At 45.3% G+C, this 25,428-nt stretch overlaps 1 protein-coding gene across 1 annotated transcript in view; it reads left to right on the top strand.

The window, feature by feature from the left end:
• ITIH6 (inter-alpha-trypsin inhibitor heavy chain family member 6) overlaps positions 1 to 24,307 on the top strand; it is a gene marked incomplete at both ends in the record, with an annotated part of 40,815 nt that extends 16,508 nt beyond the window's left edge. The window contains 15 exon segments of the mRNA XM_082609224.1: positions 4,103 to 4,274; positions 5,004 to 5,059; positions 5,063 to 5,197; positions 5,199 to 5,454; positions 5,457 to 5,713; positions 5,717 to 5,943; positions 5,945 to 6,712; positions 6,714 to 7,045; positions 9,274 to 9,366; positions 10,679 to 10,714; positions 21,321 to 21,434; positions 22,418 to 22,472; positions 22,474 to 22,529; positions 22,532 to 22,770; positions 24,098 to 24,307. Of these exon segments, the coding sequence (XP_082465350.1) occupies positions 4,103 to 4,274; positions 5,004 to 5,059; positions 5,063 to 5,197; positions 5,199 to 5,454; positions 5,457 to 5,713; positions 5,717 to 5,943; positions 5,945 to 6,712; positions 6,714 to 7,045; positions 9,274 to 9,366; positions 10,679 to 10,714; positions 21,321 to 21,434; positions 22,418 to 22,472; positions 22,474 to 22,529; positions 22,532 to 22,770; positions 24,098 to 24,307 (3,006 nt within the window).
• Between the last annotated feature and the right edge of the window lie 1,121 nt (positions 24,308 to 25,428).

The following is a 25,428-nucleotide window of genomic DNA, read 5'->3' as shown; positions in this document are numbered from 1 at the left end:
GAACCTAGGGGCAGGACAGGAATAAAGACACAGACGTAGAGAATGGACTTGAGGACACGGGGAGGGGGAAGGGTAAGCTGGGACGAAGTGAGAGAGTGGCTGGACTTATATATACTACCAAATGTAAAATAGATAGCTAGTGGGAAGCAGCCGCATAGCACAGGGAGATCAGCTCAGTGCTTTGTGACCATCTAGAGGGGTGGGATGGGGGGGTGGGATAGGGAGAGTGGGAGGGAGACGCAAGAGGGAGGAGATATGGGGATATATGTATATGTATAGCTGATTCACTTTGTTGTAGAGCAGAAACTAACACATCATTGTAAAGCAATTATACTCCAATGAAGATGTTAAAAAAAAAAACAAAGACAAAATATCCAAGAACAGTGTACATGTACAAAAGTGTAACATGTGTAATGGGAATACCATAAGGAAAAGAAAGAGAGAAAGTAACAAAAGAAATATTTGGAGGAATAACAGAATCAAATTTTCCAAAATAAATTACATCCATCAAACCACAGGTCCAGGAAGCTCAGAGAACACTAAGCAGGATAAATACCAAGAAATGTGCATGTAGGCATATCCTATTCGACCTGCAGAAAATTAAAGACAGAGAAAGTCCTGTAAAAGCCCACAGAAAATAATATCTTACTTATAGAGGACAGGAATAAGAATTACATTGAATTTCTCTTGAGAAACCATGCAAGGAAAAGGAGAGTGTAGTGAAATATTCAAAGTGTTGAAGGAAAAAACCACTCACTTTGAATTCTGTATGCAGCAAAATTGTCCTTCCAAAGTGAAAAATAAAGACTTTATCAGTCAAACAAATATTGAGAGAATTGTCACCAGTAGACCTGTCTTGCACAGCTAAATGTTAAAAGAAGTTCTCCATAGAGAATGAAAACGGGATAGCTCAGATACTTGGATCTACATAAACAAAGGAAGATTGTTAGAGAAAGAATAAATAAAAGTAAAATAATATATTTTATTTTTTAACTAATTGATCTAACAGATAACGATTTGTTCAAAATAATAATAGCAACAATGTATTCAGTGAATATAGTTTACTGATAAGTGAAATTAATGACAGCAATGTTATAAAGGACAAGATAGAGGAATTGGACTACTCTGTCACAAGGTATTTGAACTATTCATAAAGCTGTATAGTGTTATTTGAATGTGGACTGGAATTAGTTGTAAAGGCATGTTGCAAACTCCAGGGCAACCACTAAGAAATTTTCTTAACATAATGGTTATGCTAAGAGACAAGAGACAATGGGACCATATAATACACTCGACTGAAACCAGAGAAGGCAGGAAAAGAGTAGGAGACAAAGAAAAAAAAAAGGGAAACAGAGAAAACAGTTTAAAATATAGCAAATATTAATCTAATTATATCAGTAATCACTTTAATGATGACTTGTCTAAATATACCAATTAAAAGACAGAAGCTTCCATATAATATGTTTATGTATAGCTGATTCACTTTGTTATAGAGCAGAAACTGACACACCATTTTAAAGCAATTATACTCCAATAAAGATGTTAAAAAAAAAGTACAGCCGACTTAAAAACTGCTTAAAAATTTAAAAGACTAGATCTCATGTTAAGTGTTTTTACCATAACAAAATTTTAAAAATTAAAAAAAGGCAGAAGCTGTCAGTGTCAATTAAAACAAAACAAAAACAAAAACCAACTATGTTTTCTACAAGAAGCCCATTTTAAATATAAAGACACAGATAGATAAAAGTAATGGGATGCAAAGAACATATACCATGCTAACACTAATCAAAAGAAAGCTGGAACAGTTATATTAATTTCAGACCAAGTACACTTCAGAGCAAGTAAATTGTCAGGGATTAAAAGGTGCATTATATTATGGTAAAAGGGTCGATTCTCCAAAAAGACATAATAATCCTTAATGTGTATGCACCTAACATTAGAGTGTCAAAATACATGAGGCAAAAATTGATAGAACTGCAAGGATAAATGGACAAATGCACTGTTGTAGCTGGAGACTTCAACTTCCCTATATCAGAAATGGACATATCCAGCAGGCAGAAAATCCATAAGGACATTGTTGAACTGAACAGCACCATCATTTAATTGAATCTAACTGACATCTACACAACGCTTCATCCAACAACAGCACAATACACATTTGCCCCAAGCTCATGTGGAACATTTGCCAAGATAGACTACATTGTGGGCCATAAAACACATCTTAACAAATTTAAAATAATATAAATCATACAAAGTATGCTCTCAGACTAAATGGAATAAAACTAGAAATCAGCAACAGAAAGATAGCTGGAAAATCTCAAAGTAATAGGAGATTAAACAACATACTTTTAAAAATGTAATCTGTCCCTGGATAACAGGAGATTCTCAGGGAAGGCCATCCTTTATGTGTCAGCCCTCTCAATGGAAGCAGGAATATGGTGCTCAGATCCTTTTTTCTTTTTTAAATATTTATTTATTTGGCTGCTCCGGGTCTTAGTTGCAGCGTGTGGAATCTTCTTTGTGGCATGTGGGATCCTTTTAGTTGCAGCATGTGGGATCTTTTTTTTTTTTTTTTTTTTTTTAGTTGCAGCATGCAGGATCTTTGTTGCCGCATGAGAACTCTTAGATGCGGCATGTGGGATCTAGTTCCCTGACCAGGGATTGAACCGGGGCCCCCTGCATTGGGAGTGCAGAGTCTTAGCCACTGGACCACCAGGGAAGTCCCTGGTGCTCAGCTCCTGATCCCAGAATGTGTGACCTATCCCCTGAGTTCATCTTATGGCAGGAAAGATTTTGATCCCCTTAGAAGCATTCAAGGCATCTTCTATCAGTTTAAGATGTAGAGAAAGGCAAGCCACAAATGTCCTTCCTGTGGTTTCTAGAATCCACACCTCTATAAAAGGTTGAAGGTGTATATTATGCTTAAAATCACTGGATTTACCACCTCCAAAATACAGATTTGAGTCCCTGGTCCCTCAGTGACTAGCTGTGTGACCTTGAGCTAGCCACTCCACTCTCTGAGCCTTAATGTCATCCCTTGTAAAATGAGGATAATATTAGTACCTTCTTCATTGTGTTGCTGTGAAGATGAAATGAGCTGATGCATCTAAAGTGCACTGCCAGGAGCATAGCAAGTATCCTATAAATGATACCCTAATACTAGAACCTACATATTGTATTCCCTGAGCGTAGCCCTATACTAAATTTTGTCAAGGAGAAGGGAGCCAAGAAGAAGTAGCAATCTCAGCCCTGTTCTCAGAGGACTCAAGATCTGTATGGAGAATGAAAATATTCCACGTAAGATAGTCAGCAAATAATGTGGGACAGGGAATATCTGGGTGCGAAGGGCATGGATCAGACTAGGCAATCAAGGAAGGGCGGCCCAGAGAAAGAGCAACTGAAGGAACTATGAAGGTATGAGTAAGTAAAGGACAAAGTTGTGGAGACGAAATGGAATCTAGGTTATCTGGAGGCTGGTGAGAAGACCAGCCTGGAAGAAACAAAAATTGAGGTAGAAGAACAGATTAGAGAGAACAGAGAACCAAAGCATGCAAAGTCATTGAAAGGTAGCTATAAATACCTGCCTGGAGTCATAAAGCTCTTAAACTTTAGGGCCCTCGAATCATTGAATCCTTGATCATGGGTTCAGAAACCATAGAACACATGAATCCTAGCTCTCTGAAAGCATAGAACTTGAACCTTCTAGACCACCACAGTCCAGTAGAACTTTTTTGATGATGGAAATGTTCTAAACAGTGTCCAGTACAGTAGCTACTGGCCACATGAGGTTATTGAACCCTTGAAATGTGGCTACTGCAAATGAAGAAACAGAATTTTAACTTTTTCTTTAATTTCAACTAACTTACATTTACATTTAAATAAATACATGTGGCTAGCAGTTACCATTGGACAGTACAGTTCTAGGCTTTCAGCCATTACAGCCTATAGAGCATTTTGACCTAAGAATCCTAGACTTAAAGTGCTAGAGTCAGAGAACATTAAAACCATGCAACACTTAGTACCTTGTATAGAAAGAGCCTTTCAGTCTTGAACAAGACCTCAAGTCTTGGTCCATCTCCTTCACATCATCTATATCCCACAGACTAAAAAGGCCATGAGTGTGATCCTTGGTAACCTGCCAGCCAGCGACTACTTCAACATCATCTCCTTTTCTGACACAGTTAGTGTCTGGAAAGCCAAAGGCTCCATCCAGGCCACCATCCAGAATGTCCACAGTGCCAAGGACTACCTGGGGCACGTGGAAGCTGCTGGCTGTGTTAGACCTACCCACCCGAATTGGCAGGCTGTGGTGACATGGGAAATTCTTGAAACCCTCCCTTCATGCACCCATCCACTTCACCTCTCATAATGTCTGAAATATCACTGTTACATTTTACACAAATATGTCCCTTTTTCCTTCTGTGTTTCTTTGCCTAGTGGAAAGAGCACAGCTAAATCTCCATGTATTTTAGGACACATTCCTCTTTGGGGCTGAATTTCCTCCTCTTTAAAGCACATACTCAAAAGAATTTGCTGAAACTTTTGTTTTATATTTTATCAATAATCTAGATATTTATATCTTAGTATTTGAGCAAGCTGCTGCCCTGATTGTGGCTTCTGATCAATCCTCTCTCAGATGATTACTGAAGTCTCCCCCACCCACCACCTCCTGACAACTCAGCCCTTTTTTCCCCTGTAGCATGGAGGTGGAGATGCTATCCTTGGGGATCTGCCAATCTGACTAGAGAATGAGACATCCCCCCAGGAAACAGTCAGAGCAGTCTGAGACAGGGAGTGATAAAAACCAAGGACATGTGGGCCCCACTGTCAGATCTCAGGGAGCCTGTGTGGGGGCGGGGATTTGAGAAGGATAAGCAGCGGAAACAGTGTGAGCAAAGATAAGGAGATATGACTCTGCCTGGGAGGTTGGTGAGGTACCCAGTGTGTCCAATGGGGGTAGAAGTTACTAGAAAAAATGGTCTCACAGTCTGCTCTCCAATTAGGGACTGACATCAATGCAGCTCTGCTGGCAGCTGCTTCAGTGCTGAACCATAGAAACTAGGAGCCTGGGAGGGGCCCCAGTGTGGGAAGGATCCCTCTCATTATCTTCCTGACAGATGGGGAGCCCACGGCTGGAGTGACGACTCCCAGTGTGATCCGCTCCAACATCCGTCAGGCACTGGACAACAGAGTGTCCCAAGGTCAGCTTGGCCTTTGGGGATGATGCTGACTTCCCACTGCTGCGTCGCTTGTCCCTAGAGAACCAAGGAGCAGCCTGGCGCATATATGAGGACACCAACACAGCCCTACAGCTGGAGGGCCTCTATGAAGAGATCTCCATGCCTCTGCTGGTAGATGTGCATCTGGACTACCTGGGTGGCTTGATTGGGGCCTCCCCTTGGGCCTTTTTCCCCAACTACTTTGGTGGTTCAGAGCTGGTGGTGGCAGGCCAAGTGAGCAGGAATTGGACATCTACCTGGCAACCCGTGGCCCCAGGGGTCAGCTTCTTGTGGCCTGCCACAGTGAGGTAGCCACCAACAACAGCCAGAAGGTCTTTGGTTGCCCAGGGGAGCCAGCCCCCAATGTAGCCCACTTCATACGCTGCCTCTGGGCCGACATCACCTCTGGAAAACTGCTGGAGACACACTTCCAAGCTCACGATGCCAGCACTCACCACCTGCTGGCTGCCAAAGTCCTCAACCTGTCCTTTGAATAAGATTTTGTCACACCTCTGACTTCACTGGTCATGGTGCAGCCCAAAGAAGCCACTGAAGAAGTCAGGAAACAGACTTTCACCGCAGATGGACTAAGCACCATCATGCCCTCATCCACCAGCAGTCATGGCCTAAGGGCAGGCACAGCCCAGCCAGCCTTGGTTCCCAAGGTTTCTCCCAAATCAAGGCTTGTGAAACCAAAGTTCTACTTATCCTCAACTACACCTGCCCAGTTCCAAGGAGTTGGAGCCACTAGGTCAGAGCCCTAATACCCTAGCCACCCTCACACACCCAAAGCCCCAAATTCCAGCACAACAGGATTCTGGCAACTTGGCTCAGCCAACATTTAGGATACCACCTGCTGCCATTGTGCCCTCATATTCTGGTGGCCTATTGCTTCTGAAGCCCAGCACGCCATTACATCAGAATTCTGGTACCCTATTACCCATGAATTCCAAGACACAAGTCCTACCTCTGAATCCTAGCACCCCAGCCCAGCCCAAAGCTGGCTCTATGAAACATGTTACTTTGCTCTATTCCAAACCTGGTTCTCCATCACAACCTAAACTAGATGCCCCATCACACCCCCAACCTGGGGTACTTACATCACAGTCACCCAAAAGCCCATCACAGCCCAGGGCTGGAGTCTCCACACATCAGATTGTCAAATACCCATCACACACCAGAGCAAGGGTTCCTGCTCCTAAGACCCCAAACAACCTGCCGTACCCTAGACCTGGGATCCTCTCACCCAAGACCCCTAAAATCCCATCACCTCTTAAACCTAGTGCCCCACCTCATCAAACTTCCCTAAGCTTATCACTTTCCAAACCTAAGACAACAATCCCCAATAAACCCAAAATCTCATTACCCCACAGGCCTGACAAACCCAGGTCCCCACCTCCTCAGAGCCTTAGCATACTTCCGAGCACTATCTCAAGTCCTACAAGTCCCAGCAGTTCCATGACAATTTCTGTCCTTGGAGAGCCCCTCCCTACTCTTTCACCCCACTCTGCCCTCTCTGCTGCCCCCTGGAAGGCTCTGGCATCAGCATGACCTGTTGCCAGAGCCCCAATGCACCAGGAAAATTCTGGGACCATCTGTGTCAGGAGTCCCGATGATGGGCCTACCCAACAGCTCCAGGCCTATGCCAGAAGGCAACCCCCCAAACCTGCCAGTCTTGCTGCCTTCTAGCACCCTCTCTGAGGCGGTCAGCCTGCTCCTTATCCCTGAGGAGCTACAGCTGCTCTCTGAGTCAATGGAGGAGTCCAAATTTGTGGAGTCCTTGAACCCACCGGCTTTCTATACCTTCCTCACTCCTGACAAAGATGGTGAGTGCCATAGGCAAAAGGTCAAGCCACAAGGGGGGGCAGTATGAATAGAGGGAACCAGGAACTAGAAGTATACAAAGCTTGTGCAGATTCTTGTGATTCAAGCTGCTTGCTTGCTTACTTTGAGACTTTGAACCAGCTACTTAACTTCTCTGGGCCTCAGCACATAGGCACAGAATTAGAGGCCCTGGGAGAGAAGGGATGTTAAGACTGGGGAATGCAAAGAAATGAACTGGCCAAGCTATGGCTTTGACATTTGCTTTGTTGGACAAGAGGACTGCTTATGCTTCCCAAGCAGAGAAGGGATGTGGGGTTATAAATTGGAGTATCACTGGGCAAGTCAGCTCTGATTGGTTCTTTTGAGCTCTATGAGCAGCCCTGCTTAATGAAAGGGATACAAAAATTGGGGAAGATGATGACAGTTGTCTTTAAATTTCCCAAAGACTGTGAAATAATAACAGTTTACAGTTTTTAGCTCTTCCTATGTGCAGGTACTGCTCTACATATTGTACTTGTAGTCCTCATTTAATCCTCACCAAAAAACTCTTAATATCTGCATTTTACTCATGGGGAAACTGAAGCACAGAGAAGTGAAGTAACTTGTTCCACATCACATAGCTAGTAAGACATTTGAACCTACATAATCTGGTCCCATGCTGAATGTGATTCACCACTTCACTATTCACCTTCCTGAGAGGAGTGACATTTCCTGGGGTGACCTTGTAGGGCAGGATTAGAACCAGTTTGTGGTGGCAATAAGTCATAGAGAGAGAAATTTGGGCATGACATCCTTGACCTACCCCTCTCCTTCACCACCCTCCCTCCCAATATCCCATCCATCTTCAATTCCTGACACTGTTATCTTTAATATGCTTGTCAAATGCACCCACTTCTCACTACCTCAACTGTCACTATCCTAGGGCGACTACCATTGTGCCTCACTGACAAAACTGTTCCAGCCTCCTCACTGGTTTTCTTGCTTCCTCTCTTGAGATATTCTCTTGGTCATTCTCCCCCAGCAGCTGAAGGGATCATTTTTTAAATAAATTTATTTATTTTATTTTATTTTTATTTTTGGCTGTGTTGGGTCTTCGTTGCTGCACGCGGGCTCTCTCTAGCTGCAGCAAGCGGGGGCCACTCCTCGTTGCGGTGCGTGGGCTTCTCATTGCAGTGGCCTCTCTTGCTGTGGAGCACGAGCTCTAGGTGTATGCGGTTCAGTAGTTGAGGCACACAGGCTCAGTAGCTGTGGCTCGCAGGCTCTAGAGCACAGGCTCAGTAGTTGTGGTGCACGGACTTAGCTGCTCTGTGGCATGTGGGATCCTCCTGAGCCAGGGCTCGAACCCATGTCCCCTGCATTGGCAGGTGGATTCCTAACCACTGCGCCACCAGGGAAGCCCAAAGCGATCATTTAAAAACATAGATCACTTCATGTCCCTTCCCTACTTATCTCCTCTCAAGGGTTTCCTATCATACCTAGAATAAAGTCCAAATTCCTCTTTATGAGCTTCAAGGCCCTGCATGATCTGCCCTCTATCCCATACCTCTCTGACCTCACCTTCTCCCACTCACCCTCTGAACTCAAGCCCCAATGGCCTCCTGTTCCTCCAATGGGCCTTACCCCCATCCCTGCCTCCACTCAGGGACCTCTTCCAAGCTGTTCCCCCTGCTTGAAAATTGCTCTGACCTGCCTTGCCCTGCTCCCTCCCTACCACCCTCATCTCTTCCATTGCCACTCAAACTCCAGCTCATGCCTTAAATCTCAGGTCAAATGTTCTTCTCACCCCTTCCTACTGCCCCAGACTACGTCAAGGATCTGCAACTCCCTCCATCAATCTGTTCTTTTTTCTTATAGCATTTGTCACCATTAGTAATTATAATTTCATTCATGCCTGCCTTCCCAACCAAAATATGAGCTTCACCAGGTCAGAAATCATGACTGACTTTTTCACCACCATATCACTGATACTTGAACAGTGCCTGAATGAATAAATAAATGATCACATGAAGGCATGCATAAATGCTATAAGGAAAAATTTTGAACATAACTGAGCTTGAAAGACTAAGGTACTATGGAGAACATAAGGTCTCAGTCTTGGCAATGTGCAGGTCAGATTGGGAAGCCAGTGAAGACTCTCCCGGTCAGAAGGAGAGTCTCCCCTTTGGTGGACCGAGGACATCTTTGCCCTCAGAGTGTGAAGGATTTCTCTTATTTCTTTTACACTTGGCAGAAAATCCACATTGGGACAGCAATTCTGAGGAGATCCTGGGAGGAGCTGGAGACAGCATGGAATCTCAGGGAAGTTCTTCAGGGCTATCACAAAGTGAACAAAGAGCTCCCCTGACAAAGATCCCTGAGCTTTCATTTCCATTCAGTTAGAATTTTCACAGGCATTGTGTGATCCCAGAGGAGGGGCAATGTATTAATTTTCCATTGCTGCATAATAAATTACCACAAACTTAGTAGCTTAAAACACTCCTATTAATTATCTCACAGTTCTATGGGCCAGAAGTCTAGGCAAGAGTTAGTTAGGTTCTCTGCTTAGGATTTCATAAGACTAAAATAAGGGTGTCTATCAGACTGAGTTCTCATTGTCTTCCACGTTCGTTCAGGTTATTGGCAGAATTCAGTTCTTTGTATTAAGACTGAGATCGCTGTGGGATATTTTTGGGTTTTTTTTGTTTTCTTTGTTTTTTTCTGATTGTTGGCTAGCAGTCACTCTCAGCTTCTAGAGGCTCCTGGGGCCACTTTCAGATCCTAGAGGCTTCCTGCATTCCTTGCCATGTGGCCCCGTCCATCTTCCAAAGACAGCCATGGAGAATCTCCCTCCTGTTAAATACTTCTCATACTTCAAATCCCTCTGACATCTCTGCCTCTGATCTCCAGACCCAGATTTAAAGGGCTCATGTGATTAGGTCACGCCCACTTGGATAATCTCCTTATTTCATCAACTGCACCACATACCATGACCTATTTATGGGAGTGATAACTCACCATATCACACCCTGAGGATTTTACAGGGTGTGTATACTGGGGAATCTTGGGGGGCATCTTAGAACTCTACCTACCACAGGCAGAGAGCAAGAGAAAATAACATTTGAGTTGGCCTGGAAGAATAACTAGAAATTGATCCTTAGTAGCTAAAGGAAGGAGAACATTCCAGGTGGCAGGAAAAAACAGAAGCAAAGGGTCACTAGCAAGATAAGGCAGGGCACTCATAAGAATAGTCAGTTCAGTTGGGCTGGAGCACGCAGAGAAGTCTGGAGAGCTAGGCAGGGACTAGATATCAGAAAAGACTTAAATGCTGAGCTCAGGATTTTGGGGTTTATTTTGGAGGAGGTGACTGAGAGGCCAGGGGGCCCCAGAGTACCTAGGAATGTAATAGATCAGTCTCTTACCAACATAGTCCCCCCCTTTTTTTTTTTGCGGTACGCGGGCCTCTCACTGTTGTGGCCTCTCCCGTTGTGGAGCACAGGCTCCAGACGCGCAGGCTCAGCGGCCATGTCTCATGGGCCTAGCCACTCCGCGACATGTGGGGTCTTCCTGGACCGGGGCACGAACCCGTGTCCCCTGCATTGGCAGGCGGACTCTCAACCACTGCGCCACCAGGGAAGCCCTCCTCCTCTCTTTTGTAGGCACGTTACCAAGCATCTTCACCTTCTCATCCTCGGGTAAGCCAGCCACCCTCGCTGTCCTGTTTGAGTACAGGACAGCTTGTGCACTAGAACTGGGGCTGGGCTGTCTCTCTGGGGAAATAGACATGGCCTCCTACCTTCTCCTCTCTCCTTCCCTCCCCTCCTCTCCCATTCCTTCTGATCTCAAGTGACCTCAGCGTGCAGCGACTTGAAGCAGGGTTTTGGTTCCCAGTCAGAGATTGAGGTCAGGTCGTGACAGTGAGAGCACCAAATCCTAGCCACTAGACCAGTGGCCCTAGCCTTTCAGCTTTGCAGAAAAGAATTCCCACAAAGATGGAAAGTAGTGAAACAAGTAAAGTATTTATTAGAAGGAAAAAGAGACAGTACATGTGGATAGACACAGGGGCGGACTCAGAAAGAGAGTAACGCCTTCATGGTAGTTTAAATCACTTATATGGGGCATTTCTTCTGTGTTTCCTTTGGCCAATCATTTTGATTTGCCTGGTTCAGAGTCCGTATTTGGTATACCTCAGGATCCTCCCAAAGTGTGCACCAAGATGGATTCCACCCAAGAGGGCTATGGGTAGTTTTGTGTCACTCCCCTTTTGACCTCCAAGGACCTTTCTAGTTGGGAAGATCTCCTTGACTTTGAGAATGAGAACTATGTGGTCTCTTATCTTCTATCTGAGCAGGGCCCAGCCTCGTCTCTCAATTGTCCTGTTATTCTCATCTTAGAGTATTGGTCCACAGGTATTGAATCTCCAATAGCTTACCCTGGGGGGGGCATCTACCTCCTGCCTCAAATACCCCGTGAGAGACGTAGCCCCCAAGAAATATTTAAGGGGAAGATGAAGGACAAAGGTCTATCTTCCATAGCTTCTTCAGGCTGGCAAGGGTCTTGTAGACCCTACCTAGTTGGGGGTCACAGAACTCTTGCCCTGTCTCATTAAGGGGACCCAGGGTGATTTCTGTTGTTATTTCGGCAGGATTGGCTGTGGGGAGTGGTTGGAGTCCCTGCACCAGCGTTGTCCCATGTTGCCCTAGAGAAAACAAACTAAATAATTAGATTAAAGAAGCAGGGGCTAAAGACTAGTAAAAGACTACTATAATCAGAGACTCAAGCAAGGGTAGGAAGCTGGTTATACAAGGTCAGCATATCTTTGTTAATCTCAGGCTTAAAATTTTAGTATATTTCTCTATTTCTAAAATGGAAGTTCTGAACCTGTTGGTTCCAGGTCTCCTTCTTGGACTGAAAGGTCTTGGTTGCAGATTTGCAACAGTATGGAAGACAACAGAGCACTAGGAAAAATATAACATAAATCAGTATGGCTGAAACAAGGAAGGTTATAAGAAAATGGAAACCTCCCACCAGAGAGGTTCTTTTTCTTTGGTTCATGATTTTATTTTTACACAACATTGTAAAGCAACCATACTCCAATAAAAATTAATTTTTAAAAAAGAATGCTGGTATAGGAAGGCATGACAGTTCACAATTGCTTAATTCTTAGATATCACTAGAAATTAAAGTTTTTAAGATTAAAGAATTCTAATGAATACATGTAATTATAATTACTAGAACCGATAAAGGAAACAACTGTGTGTACCAAAAAATAATTAATTAATTAATTTATCTTTTGAGTGAACTTAATTAGAATCTAATATTAATTCTATTTTTAATTTCATTTTAAGAATATTACTATACTTTTACTTTTAAAGCCACTTCCTGTTACATTTTTTAAATCCCTTTCTTTTTTTATTAATTTTTATTGGAGTATGGTTGCTTTACAATGTTGTGTTAGCCTCCACTGCACAACAGAATGAATCAGCCATACGCATACAGATATCCCCTCCCATTTTGGACTTCCCTCCCACTTAGATTATCACAGTGCATTAGAAATGTTTTAATATCTTGTGGGATCCAGGAAAACAAGCTGGAGAACCAGTTTTCAATTTTCCCTCCCATAATAGCGAGGATTCGTGGTTAATTGTCTGCTGAAGCCAGGTGGCTTGTTGTTGAATTTTCTCAATGTTGATCTCTACCTGGGAAGAGGTGTTAATGTATGTGCAGCAAGAAGTGTTGGCAACTGCACATACCCCTCCTTGTTCTGCCAACAGATAATCCAGGGCCAGTCGGTTGTCAAGTACCACTTTGGCCAGCGAATCTAGAGACTTCTGTAAACTAGTGAGAGAGTTAGCAGTACTGTTACCTATGGTAGTAAGAGTATGAGACAAGTTTCGAAGGACATGTTGGTGGGTGGCTACTCCCCGCCATGGTAACAATGTATACCTAAAGAAATAGGCATCTCCATCTGGGATGCCACCAGGTAAATCTCGAGTTAATTGAGTGAACAGTTTTAATTAAGTGGCCCAGTGCCTGGATTCGTTTAAGGAGTGGATTAAGAAAGGGGTAATCAAGGTTCCCAGCATACACTGTGTGGGCATAGAGTTATTTTGTAGGCAATTAATGGTGCATGGTTTTTTATCTACCTAGCATATGAAAACGTATCCTGGCAGGACACGGTAGACTAACTCACCCAAAGTTTTAAAACCTAGCCATCCGGTGGGGGAAGGGTAAGCTGGGACGAAGTGAGAGAGTAGCATTGACATATATACACTACCAAATGTAAAATAGGTAGGTAGTGGGAAGCAGCTGCATAGCACAGGGAGATCAGCTCGGTGCTTTGTGATTATCTAGAGGGGTGGGATAAGGAGGGTGGGAGGGAGGCTCAAGAGGGAGGGGATATGGGGATATATGTGTACATATAGCTGATTCACTTTGTTATACAGCAGAAATTAACACAAAATTGTAAAGCAATTATACTCCAATAAAGATGTTAAAAAAAAAAAAGACCTAGCCATCCAATTCTATTGTTATGGAAAACTTCTCCAGCTACAAATACAAGCTGTTCCATCCACATCCGTCCTGCTATCTGCTTCTCCTGTGTGGATCGTTCTTCCTTTGGGTAGTGAGTTACAGTTTGAGCACAAATAAGTAACTGGAATTCTGGCTTGGGGGGTCATTATAAAACGCTGGGGTGCTTTAATACCAGTTCTTTGTCCTCCCTGTTTGACTTCATATTCTCCTTCCGTTGCTAAGGGGAGGGTTAGGCAAGAGACATTAGAATTTTCTTCAGTAGGAAAATGAACAATTCTGACTCTGTACATTACCGTTCTGAGCCTTGGGTCTCTGGTAGAAGACGATTTTCCATCAGGAACTTGGCTAAAATTCCTTACAGGATGGACAAGAGGGTTGCTCTGGTCCACAATGGACTTAGCTCAGGGTAAACAAATCCAGCATTCTGTCAAAAGAGTGGAGGAAGCAAGAGTTTGTGCAATGTGAACCAGAGTTGCTGTCCATCCTGTGGATAAGGGAAATAGGCATAGAAAAGCTAAGGCTTCATAGTAGCACCAGTCAGAGTCATATTTAAATCACCTAGCGTGGGCAGAGAGGTTTAGTACATTCCAAGAGCAAAGGTGAGAGCAAAGAAGACAATAGTTATCTAAATCTACCAGAGTCTATCAATTATTCTGTAAGTGGATTGGAGTACCGGAAGGCAAGAAGGAAGATAGTGGCTATGGGTACTTAGCCTAGGGTCTAAGAAGTCTTTTTGTCCTTTTCAAATAAAAGTTTCAGGTCTTGGAGAGGTTCATTCATCCACCTGGAATTTTCAGGCTTTCCTGGGTCCTCCGGATCCTGTGGAGTCTCAGAGGAAGGGGTGGATTCACAGGAATGGCTGGAATGTGGGTCTTCAGGTTCTTGTAACATATCAGTGGAAACAGGTTTAATCCTGGACAGATGAACCCAGCTGGTGACCCCCTGGAGTTTAACTGCTATAGGAGTGCTCAGCAGGACTTGGTAAGGACCCCTCCATTTTGTGAGTAGCTGATGACCAGGGGACTCATTTTTCCAGGTCTTTAAAAGTTCCCAATCTCCAGGTTTTACAACAGAGTGACTGGGACTGTCATCTGGAGAGGGCTGTACTCTGTTGCCATGCTCTTGTATAGTCTCTGCACCTGGCCTAGGTTTATAATGTATTTAAGATGAACCTGGGTTTCTGGGTCAGTTAGCATGTCCAGAGTAAGGAATGTCCTTCTGTATGTCATTTCAAAAGGGCTTAACTTAGTGGTTGTTTTAGGAGCTGCTCTGACCCTTAAGAGGGCTATTGGCAGCAAGCAATACCACGACTCCTTTCCTGATAGAGTTTGCCCAAGGTTTTCTCCAATTAGCCTGTTCCACTTTTCCTGAAGACTGCGGTCTCCAGGATGAACGGAGGTTGTATTTAATCCCTAAAGCCTGAAAAATCTGTTGAGTGATCTTTGCTACAAACGAAGGTCCATTGTCACTCTGAAGGTGATGGGGCAACCTGAATCTAGGAATACTTTCCTTTAGGAGAGCCTTAGCCACTTCAGTTGCTTTCTCTGTTCTAGTGGGGAAGACCTCTATCCATCCAGTAAAAGTATCTATAAAAACTAGTAAGTATTTGAAACCCTGGAAAGAGAGCATCTGAGTGAAATCTATTTGCCAGTCCTCTCCTGGGTAAGTCCTACATTGCTGGACTTGGGTTAACAAGAGGGGGAGGCTTGAAGTTGCCTCCTGCATTATGGGTGGCACAAAGGGCACAGGCTCAAGTAACTCTTTTCATTGTCTCCGGGAGCCTTTTCCCTGTAAAAAGACAGAAAACAATTATAAACATTGCACCTCTCCCCAGATGGAGAGAATCATGTAGCCCTTTAATAATTTTCCATTGGTCAGAGAGAGGTATGAGCAATTTCTGATCTATGTGCCACGAGCCATCCATTCCCTTAGTTCCTCCTCTGTCTCATGCCCAGTTCTCTTTGGAAGTTGAGTACCTGGGTATAACGTTAGAAGGGGTAAGAGATGGGATTAATGCCATTTCGGTTATGGGCATCAAGACTGCTTTCTTTGTTTCCCGATTTGCCCTGTTGTTTCCTTGGGAAATTTGAGAAGTTCCCTTTTGGTGCCCATGGCAGTGAATGACTGTTATCTGTTTTGGTTTTTGAACTACTTCTATGAGATGTAAGATCTCAGCCCTATATTTTATAGGGAAATTTCTTGCATTTAGGAGTCCTCTCTCTTTGCAGATAGCTGTGTGGTCATGTAAAACAAGGAAGGCATATTTTGAGTCAGTGTATATATTTACAATCTTTCCTTCCCCTAGGATTAAGGCTTGGGTTAGAGCTATCAGTTCAGCCTTTTGGGCTGAGGTGTTAGGTGGCAAAGGTTTTGCTTCTATGACACTATGCATGCTCACAACAGCATACCCTGCCCCCCTAACTCCATCTTTAATGAAACTACTGCCATCAGTAAACCATTCTTCCTCAGGGTTTTCTATGGCCTGGTCTGTTAGGTCAGACCTATAGGCATAGACCTGGTCAAGGGTTTTGAGGCAAGAATGTGTTAGCTCTGGGCTTTCGGCAGACATTAGTGTAGTGGCGTTAAAAGTGTGGCACGTTTTGAGGGTTAGCTCTGGGGAGTCAAGGAGCAAAGCCTGGTACTTAATAAGACGACCTCCAGTTAACCAGTTGTGGCCTTTTATATCTAGAATCCCTTGCACTTGATGAGGGGTCTGGACTTCCAGTGGCTGTTCAAAGGTGAGCTTGTTGGCTTCTTCCACTAATAAATCAGTGGCAGCTACTGCCCGGAGGCAGCCAGGCCAAACTCAGGCCATGGAGTCTAGGTGCTTGGAAAAGTAGCCTATAGGCTGCGGAACTTCCCCTAGATTCTATATAAGGACACCAAAAGCTGTCCCCTGCTTTTCAGCCACGTACAAGATCAATGGCTTTTCAAACTGGGGAGACCCAGAGCAGGGGCTCTGGTGATGACCTGCTTTATATCATTAAAAGCCTTTTCTTATTCCCCATTCCAAAGTAATAGTTCTGTATCTGGGCCTTTAGTGTCTTCATATAGGGGCTTAGCCATTAGCCTGAATCCTGGAATCCAAATTCTACAAAATCCTGCCATGCCCAAAAAGGTATGGAGATGTTTCTTTGTCTTTGGTGTACTTAGGCCTAATATAGCTTGTTTTCTATCTGGAGATAACTGTCTACTTCCAGGGTTTATAATGACCCCAGATATTTAACTTGTTGCTTTGAGATTTGTGCCTTTATCTGAGAGACTCTGTAACCCCAGGCCCCAAGGATATTAAGGACTTCAATGGTATTTTGATCTGAGGCCTCCATGGAGGGACTACATATTAATATATCATCTACATACTGTATAATAGCTCCTTCTTTCAGGTGTATTTCCCTTAGTTCCTTTCCTAGGGCTTGGGTGAAAAAGTGTGGACTGTCCCAAAACCCCTGAGGCAATGCTGTCCAGGTATATTGTTGCATTTGGCCTGAGTCGGGGTTAGTCCACTAGAAGGCAAATAGATATTGTGATGAGGGATGAACTGGGATGCAAAAAAAAGGCATCCTTGAGGTCAAGTACAGTAAACCACTTAGTGTCCTCAGGGATTTGGGCTAATATGTTATAAGGATTGGCCATGAGGGGATGTATAGTGACCACTGCGTCGTTTACTGCCCTAAGGTCTTGTACCATCCTATAGTCCCCATTTGGCTTAACAACTAGCCTAATAGGAGTATCGCACGGAGACTGGCAGGGCACCAAGAGGCCATGCGTTAAGAATTTATCTACGAGGGGTTGTAAACTCTTCTTCACTTCCAACTTTATAGGGTATTGTCTCTTGTTAGGGTAGGCAGCTTCTGGTCTATGGCTAATTCTTACAGTTGGGCATTTATGGCCCTCCCAGGGATTCCTTTGTCCCATACTGAAGTGTCCACTCCTTGTAGAATATGGCTGGGAATAGGACCTTGCTCTTCCAGTTGGTCTGTCTTAGTCAGAGTCAAGAAAAGGGGCTGCTCGGGGCCTCCTAACTGGAATATGGCCCTGAGGGAGCTCAGAAGGTCTCTCCTCAGTAGTGGAGTGGGACACTCAGGTACAACTAAAAAAGCATGCGAAATAACCACTGCTCAAATTGGCAAGTGAGAAGCCCGGTAAAGTAATGGGTGCTAAGCTTTTCATCAACACCAGTCACAGTACAGCTTTTGGAGCAAAGAGGTCTAGAGTGAGAAATTAAGACAGAGTGAGCGGCTCCCATATCAATTAAAAAATCAATCTTCTTTCCTGACACATCAAGGACTACTCAGGGCTCCTCGATGAAGATAGACATGTCATTGCGGGGAGCCACCAGAATCCCCAGCCCACCTCAGTGGTCGAGCATGGCCATCTTGGGAGCGGGAGCCCCCCTTCTCCTTTGGGACTGAGGGCAGTCCCTCTTCCAATGACCTATTTGTTTGCAGGTTGGGCATGACCTGGGGGACTCTTTCTGGCAATCTTGGGGCCACTGGCCAGTTGACTTACATTTGTAGCATTCCCCCTTGTTGGTCTTACCTCCAGATGGAGAGTTGGACTTTCTTGGCCCCCTTGGGTTGTCCTGAGGTTGCAAGGCATGGCTGACAGCAACACCTATCAGTTTTGCATGAGCCCTGGCCTGTCTTTTCTCATGTTGGGTTCTCTCTTCCTTCTCAGCTTGATCTTGATTATTATATACCCCAAATGCCACATCTAGGAGTTGGGGCATGGGTGTTTGTAGGACTAATTGTAATCTTTGGAGTTTCCATTTAATATCAGGGGCAGACTGACTAATAAAGTGTTGTGTTGTCCCAGCAGGGGCTGACTTTCAGAAGTGGAGGGATCTATGTTGCTATACTTCCTAAAAGTCTCCACAAGCTGCCCATGAAAGAGGGCTGGATTTTCTTCTTCTTCTTGGGTCATTCCTTTAACCTTTTCATAATTAACCGACTTTTTGATACACTTTCTCATCCCTTCTAATACACATTGGAGCACATGCTTCCTGGCTTCTGTTCCTGCCTGCAAATTATAATTGTATGGGGGTTCCTGATTTGGGACTGCATCTCCACCCATAGCATAATGTTTGGGTTGGTGTCTGGCAAGCTGGTTGGCATGTCCCTGGGCTGCTGTCCAGATTCTCTGTTTTTCCTCAGGAGTACAGCAAATAGATAGAATTACTTGGACATCCTTCCAAGTTAAGTCATGAAACCCTTCAACAAACTTACTAGGGTCTTCAGAAAATTGGCCCCGTTTCTGTTTGCATTGGGCTAAGTCAGTTAAAGAGAAGGGCATATGTACTCTGATTGTCCCTTCTCCATTTGCCACTTCCATAAGAAGGCATAGTTTCCCTGATCCTGGGTGATAGGAAGCTCCACTGCGAGCTACCCAGGAAGGACTAGCCTCTCTTGGGGTAATGGAGGGTCTGGTGGGACATAAGGAGGTGCAGTTTGGGGTCAGTCAGAGGGAGCAAGAGAAGTAGGTGGCTGCGGAGAAGTAGGGATACTGTCAGGAGTAGGAGGAGCTAGGTTTCCCCCTGAGAGATGGGAGAGCTTAGAAGGGGGATCATCTAAAATGTCAGGACAGTTTTCTGGTTCCCCAGGTTTTGAATTATAAGAGCCATATAAGGCGGGATTTTGGTAAAGGACCATGAAAGCCTGAATATAGGGAACTTCAGTCCACTTTCCCATCCTGCAGCAATAGAGATCCAATTGCAGAATGGTACTGTAATTTAGAGACCCATTTTCAGGCCATTTTTCTCCATTCCCTAACTGATACAAAGGCCAGGCACCGTTACAGTAGAACTTAAGTTTTTCCTTTCTTAGCCCTTCTATTTTAAAAAAATTTCCAATTCTTAAGGATACACTCCAGAGGTGTCTCTTCTTGCTTGGAGGGGGATCCTCCTATGTTGAGTAACTTGCAAGTGAGAACAAGAGAGAGCTTCTAGAATTGAATCTGGCATTCTGGAAACATTTATCAGGAGGCTTTAACCTGAAGGGGTTCAGGGCATCGCCCAAATTCTCTTCAAACCTGATGAGGTTTCAAGCGTCCTCTACTCTCCCATCGATTTCTGACCAGACATCTCTGGTCTTCCATGGTAACTTGCGCAAGCCTTCTCCCCCAACATGGCCAGGGGAGGACCTTCAAACCAGTGCAGACCAGTTGCCAGGACTTTCCTTAGGAGGGATCCCTTGTCTATAGAGCTTATGTCCTGTGATAAGTCTTCCTATGCTGGAGTGTATTCCTCGTGACTGAGCATCTACAAAGTTTATAATTCAGGCTTCTGGGTAATGGCCAGCCAGATAGGCTGTCCATAGCAGTGTGTAGGCTGCCAAGACCTGGAGTGAAGGGGGTCCCATAGATGCAAAGAGGAACCCTTGGAGAAATTGGAGTTGGGTGCTATGGAAGATGCCACAGGGTTCAAGGTTCCAGGGCCGGGAGGTGCAGAAATTCTCATAGTAAATTTCTGGGCGTTGAGTGAGGTGAGAGACTAGACAGCAAAAGAACCCAAAATCCTTTGCCCTGTCTGGCAGCTAAGATAGAACTGGGAAGGGTCTGACAATTTTGTCTCACACGGGCAGCACTGGGTTTGTCAGTGGCGGGGATGCAGTTTAGGAATGATGTCCAGGAAATCCTTCCCTAAAAGGACACGGAGATACGAAGTGAGAAAGAGACCTTGTTGTGCAAGTAATTTCTGAAAGAAAAGCATAGTGGAGGGTTCCATACGGGACAATGAGAGAGAGAGAGCGAGAGAGAGAAAAAGAGACCCCTTGGGTTCCTTCTCAGTTGGAAATCACGTTTCCACCATGTCCCAAAGGATAGCATCAGCTGTCACCCAAGTGTTATTTGAATCTGCACGGCCTGGGGAATCCGCCTGCCACCCTCAATGTTGTTGGGGGTAGCCACAACGCTGAGAGCAGACAGAGGTTATGCCCTGCAGGTCTTGAAAAGAAAGTGAAGTGGAGAGTGAGAAAGAAAATAAGAGCGAAAGTCAGGGGCCTCAAGCCACAGCTGGGTGAAACCCACTGTTTACCTTGAATGCCTGAATTCCCAGGTTTCGGAACCAAATATGATCTTGGGTGCCTCAGCCTGCAGCAGTTTGAAGCAGAGTTTCTGTTCCTGGCCAGAGATGGAGGTCAGGTCATGGCAGTAAGAGCAGCAAATCTTAGCCACTAGACCAGTGGTCAGTGACAAGGCTCTGGCCCTTCAGCTTTGCAGAAAAGAATTCCCACAAAGATGGAAAGCAGTGAAACAAGTAAAGTATTTATTAGGAGGAAAAAGAGTACAGTACGCGTGTATAGACACAGGGACTGACTCAAAAAGAGAGTCACGCCCTCGTGGTAGTTTAAATCACTTATATGGGGCATTTCTTCCAGGTTTCCTTTAGCCAAACATTTTGATTTGCCTGGTTCAGAGTCCGTATTTGGTATATCTCAGGATCCTCCCAATGTGTGCGCCAAGATGGATGCCACCCAAGAGGCCTATGGGTAGTTGACATCACTTACTATGGGGTGGCGCCCCCTCCCTTTTTGACCTCCAAGGAGCCTTTCTAGTTGGGAAGGTCTCCTTGACTTTGAGAATGAGAAATATGTGGTCTCTTATCTTCTATCTGAGCAGGGCCCAGCCTCCTCTCTCAGTTGTCCTGCTATGCTCATCTTGGAGTTTCTGTCCACAGGGAACGAATCTCCAATTGCTTACCCTGGGGTGCCCATCTACCTCCTGCCTCACTTCTAGGACCATAACTTCAGAGGTGTGCCTCCTGCCTTGCAGTGGATGGGGACACCCACTTTGTGATCCGCATCCCATGCTCAAAAGAGAGGATCCACTTCACACTAGATGGGTGTCCAGGGGACCTACTACAGCTCATAGATGACCCAAAGGCAGGTGAGAGCCCCAAAGACTCTACCTCATATAACTCCACAGCCAGATATACACATGTCAACACCCCCAGACATTTGTGGGCTAATACAAACACATAGCAGGGCACCGCACTAACACACAAGTACACACCCAGACACATGGAAACACACACAAATATACCCTAACACCAAGACACTCACAGATACACATACACACACACTAGGGAATACAGTAAACTCACAAAAATACACATCTAGGCACATATATTTTGACACTTTCCACACCTACACATAATAACATACAAATAGGCATCCAGATACACAGAGATGCACAACACATGCTCAGATATACACAATGACACATATATCAACACACTCAGACACACATACATGCGCTGGTAACCTCACTCATCCCAATACACAAGAATTCAACATACATAGGTACACATACTCTGCTACTCTAGACATAAAAAACATACCAAAGCACACAAATACCATGGCACACAGCCAGATGCATGCACACTGACACCCCCAGTTATACAATATGTACCAACACACAACCAGACACACACAACATAATATATTCACCAAGACTTATAACACCAACATATCCAGAGACACATATACACATACAACCAAAAAAAAAAATACATGCTCTACCATAACACCTTCCCCAAATACGCAGATGCACTGATATGTCCAGAGATACTCATATGAACAGAACTAAACACACACATTTACACACTCAGAGGCAAGCACATACATGCAAACAGCCCCACTGGGGTAAGCATGCACAGGTATACATACATGTTCATACACTGCACAGGAAGGAGAAGCTAGATGGACTGTGGTAGAAGCACTTTCCTCAGGAGCTGCTCTCTAACTACAGATCTGTACCAATTCATCTGAACTCCAGTCTCTGAGACTTCACCCCTCCTGTGCTGTGGGTGACTATGTGAATGACCATGTGAAAGCCTGTGCTCCCAGCAAGCATTCTTCTCCCTCCAGGGCTGCATGTACGTGGACAGCTGCTGGGGACACCATCAAGGCCAGGGCACAAGGACCTACTTCCAGACCATCACAGTTACTAAAGACAAATCCCGGACCTACCCTATCACGATCACCGCAGTTCCATATCCATACAAGGTGAGGGTACCTTGCTTCTGTCCTGGGACCAGTCGGCCCTACTGAAGAGGTCCCAGCTGGAGCTCCATGTGGCTGCCGCAGCCCAACTCATCCTCTGCCTTGGGCCCCACCTTGAATTCCTAGTCCTCCAGCACCGCTACCAGAACCCCAGCACCCCACAACTACCCCACCTGGGGCTCTACGTGATCAATGGCTCAGGTCTCAGCCCCTTGGCCTGTGGCCTGCTGGAAAAGTGGTACTGAGGCTGATAGTGGTCAGAGAGCAACAGTCCCAAGAGAGACTCTGCCAGGGTGAAAGGCCAATGAGCCCCCAGCACCTTGACCCTCAAACCACAAAGAGGAATCAGAGCCAAGCTGTGCCCTTGGAGAGCTCCTGGTCTAGGAAGATGACAGACCCAGGACTTCCCTGTGGGCACAGTGGTTAAGAATCCGCCTGCCAATGCAGGGGACATGGGTTCGAGCCCTGGCCTGGGAAGATCCCACATGCCACAAAGCAACTAAGCCTGTGTGCCACAACTATGGAGCCTTTGCTCTAGAGCCTGTGAGCCACAACTACTGAGCCCATGTGCCACAACTACTGAAGCCCATGCGCCTAGAACCCATGCTCCGCAGCAAAGAGAAGCCACCACAATGAGAAACCCACGCACCACAATGAAGAGCAGGCCCCGCTTGCCACAACTAGAGAAAGCCCACACACAGCAACGAAAACCCTATGCAGCAATAAATATATATATATATATATACATATATACATATATATATATATATATATATATATGTATGTATGTATGTATGTATGTATAAGACAGACCCAGGCAGAGTGATCCCAGGGAGTTATCAGTGCTAGACAGACAGCAGTCCAGGGAGCTGGAGGAACCCAGGGTGAGGCATCTTGCCCAGCTTTGGAGTTCAAGAAAGATCTCCTATAAGAGAGATACCCACACCGAGTCTGGAAAGTTGAGCAAACGTGTAGAGGAAAGGAATGGAGATTGGAGGAGATGGAGCTGGAGTGATCAGACAAGAGTGCCAGCATGAGGAATTTGGCTTTTTCCTGAAGGCAATGGGAGTCATGAAAAGGCATAAGCAGGTGAAAGATACAGTCAGATCTGAGTATTACAAAGATCCCTCTGGAGGCTGCCGTACAGGGGGATTGCAGGAAGCCAGACTGTAGGTCAGGAGACACTAGCAGAACCTGAGGCAGAGGCACACGTCAAAGAGTTTGGGCAGCGACGGTGGGTTGGACAGATATTTTTACTTCCTCTGAACCTCCTCACTTATCCAATCTGCCTTGTCATCTCCTTCAAGCCGGACTGAACCCCTTCTACTGCCATCTCATCCACTTTGGCTCTCTACTTTCATACTACTGTCCCATCTGGCTCCTCCACGTTTCACACAATGCTCAGTCTCTTCTCTCCTCCAGGCCTTTGCTGTCCCTCCTCCCTCCCACTTTTCCTTCTAGGTTTCCTGCTTTAGGATCCTCTCAGAGCTGTCAGTAGGACTGAGGCCACTGCCTTAACTGGAGCTGCATCTCTCTCCCTCAGGACAGTTCCAGCATGCGGACATCCAGCTGGTGGCAGGGCCTATGGGGCCAAGCTTGAGGAGGCACCAGGACCCAGATGTGCCTGTGATCCTAGGCAAGAGGCTGCTGAAGGACTCACCAAGGCTGCCACCCCGCTGGGCTTCCTGCTGGCTGGTGAAGCACTCTCATGTACAGCGGCTGCTGGGCCACCCCTACATTGCCTATGTCCTGTGATGGCCCCTGAACCCCAGAGCAGGAGACCTGACTTTTGGAGACCCAGAGGCCAGGGTATAGGGTGAGCCAGGAACAAAGCCCCGATGACGTGGAAACACACAGGGACATGCACACTAACACATGCACTAAGTGACACATATACCAGAACACACACACAAAGACATGCAGATCTATGGATCTAGAGGCTTAGGGACTTCTGCCTCCTCACAGTCCTTACTGTCTCCAGTCTCTACTCTTTCCAATCCATACTCCACAGCAGCCTTAGAAGTGACTTCCTTAAAACAAAAAAACTGAGGCACCAGTCCTGCTCACGACCTTCTCTGGCTCCCATGACATATTTAAAGCTCTTACAGTTCCCCTAACAAACAATGCTCTCTCCCACCAATGGGCCTTTGCATGTGCTTTTCCTTCTATGTGGGACTCCCTTCCTTGGCTTCATGCAGGTAAATTTTACATATTCTTCAAGTCTTAGTTGTCTACTTCCTCTAGGAGGCCTTCCCTGACCCCTCCCATAGATAGATTGAGTGTGGTCCCCTCCTGTTACCATAGCCCACTCCCACATTCCATTCAAGCTAACCTATCATACTGTGTAGTAATCATCTATTTACTCGTCTGGATCCCTTACTTAGACTGTGAGCTCTTTGAGGGCAAGGACATTTTCTGAATCATCTATGTATCCCCAGGGCCTAGCACATAGTAGGTGCTTAGTAAATATTTGCCGAATGAATGAACCAAAAAGGATCCCATGACACAGCAGTAGACACACACATATACTACTCACAACCAAAGGCATGGAATCACACACAGAAAGACAGCAACGAGGACACAGACATGGATGGGTAAATAGAGATAGAGACATGTGGAAACACAAGGACCTCAAAATAAAGAGAATAGACATAAGGGCACGTAGACATACAAAGAGGGGGCAGGAAGCCAGAGTGACAGTATCAGGGACATAAACCCAGAGAAACAGATGCCCACTTGCTGGGCTTCTGTATCCCCATTTTGAGGTGCTGTCCCTGTCAAAAACAAAGAGGCAGGGAGAAAAAAATGAGGTCACCCAGGGACAAGCACACAATGACTAATGTGAAGACACTGAGACATAACAGCATACAAATGAA

This window comes from Mesoplodon mirus (genome assembly GCF_964341445.2).
Source record: "Mesoplodon mirus genome assembly, chromosome: X".
Taxonomy (NCBI): Eukaryota; Metazoa; Chordata; class Mammalia; order Artiodactyla; family Ziphiidae; genus Mesoplodon; species Mesoplodon mirus.
Note: the sequence above shows the minus strand (reverse complement) of the source record. Positions and strands in the feature narration are given on the sequence as shown.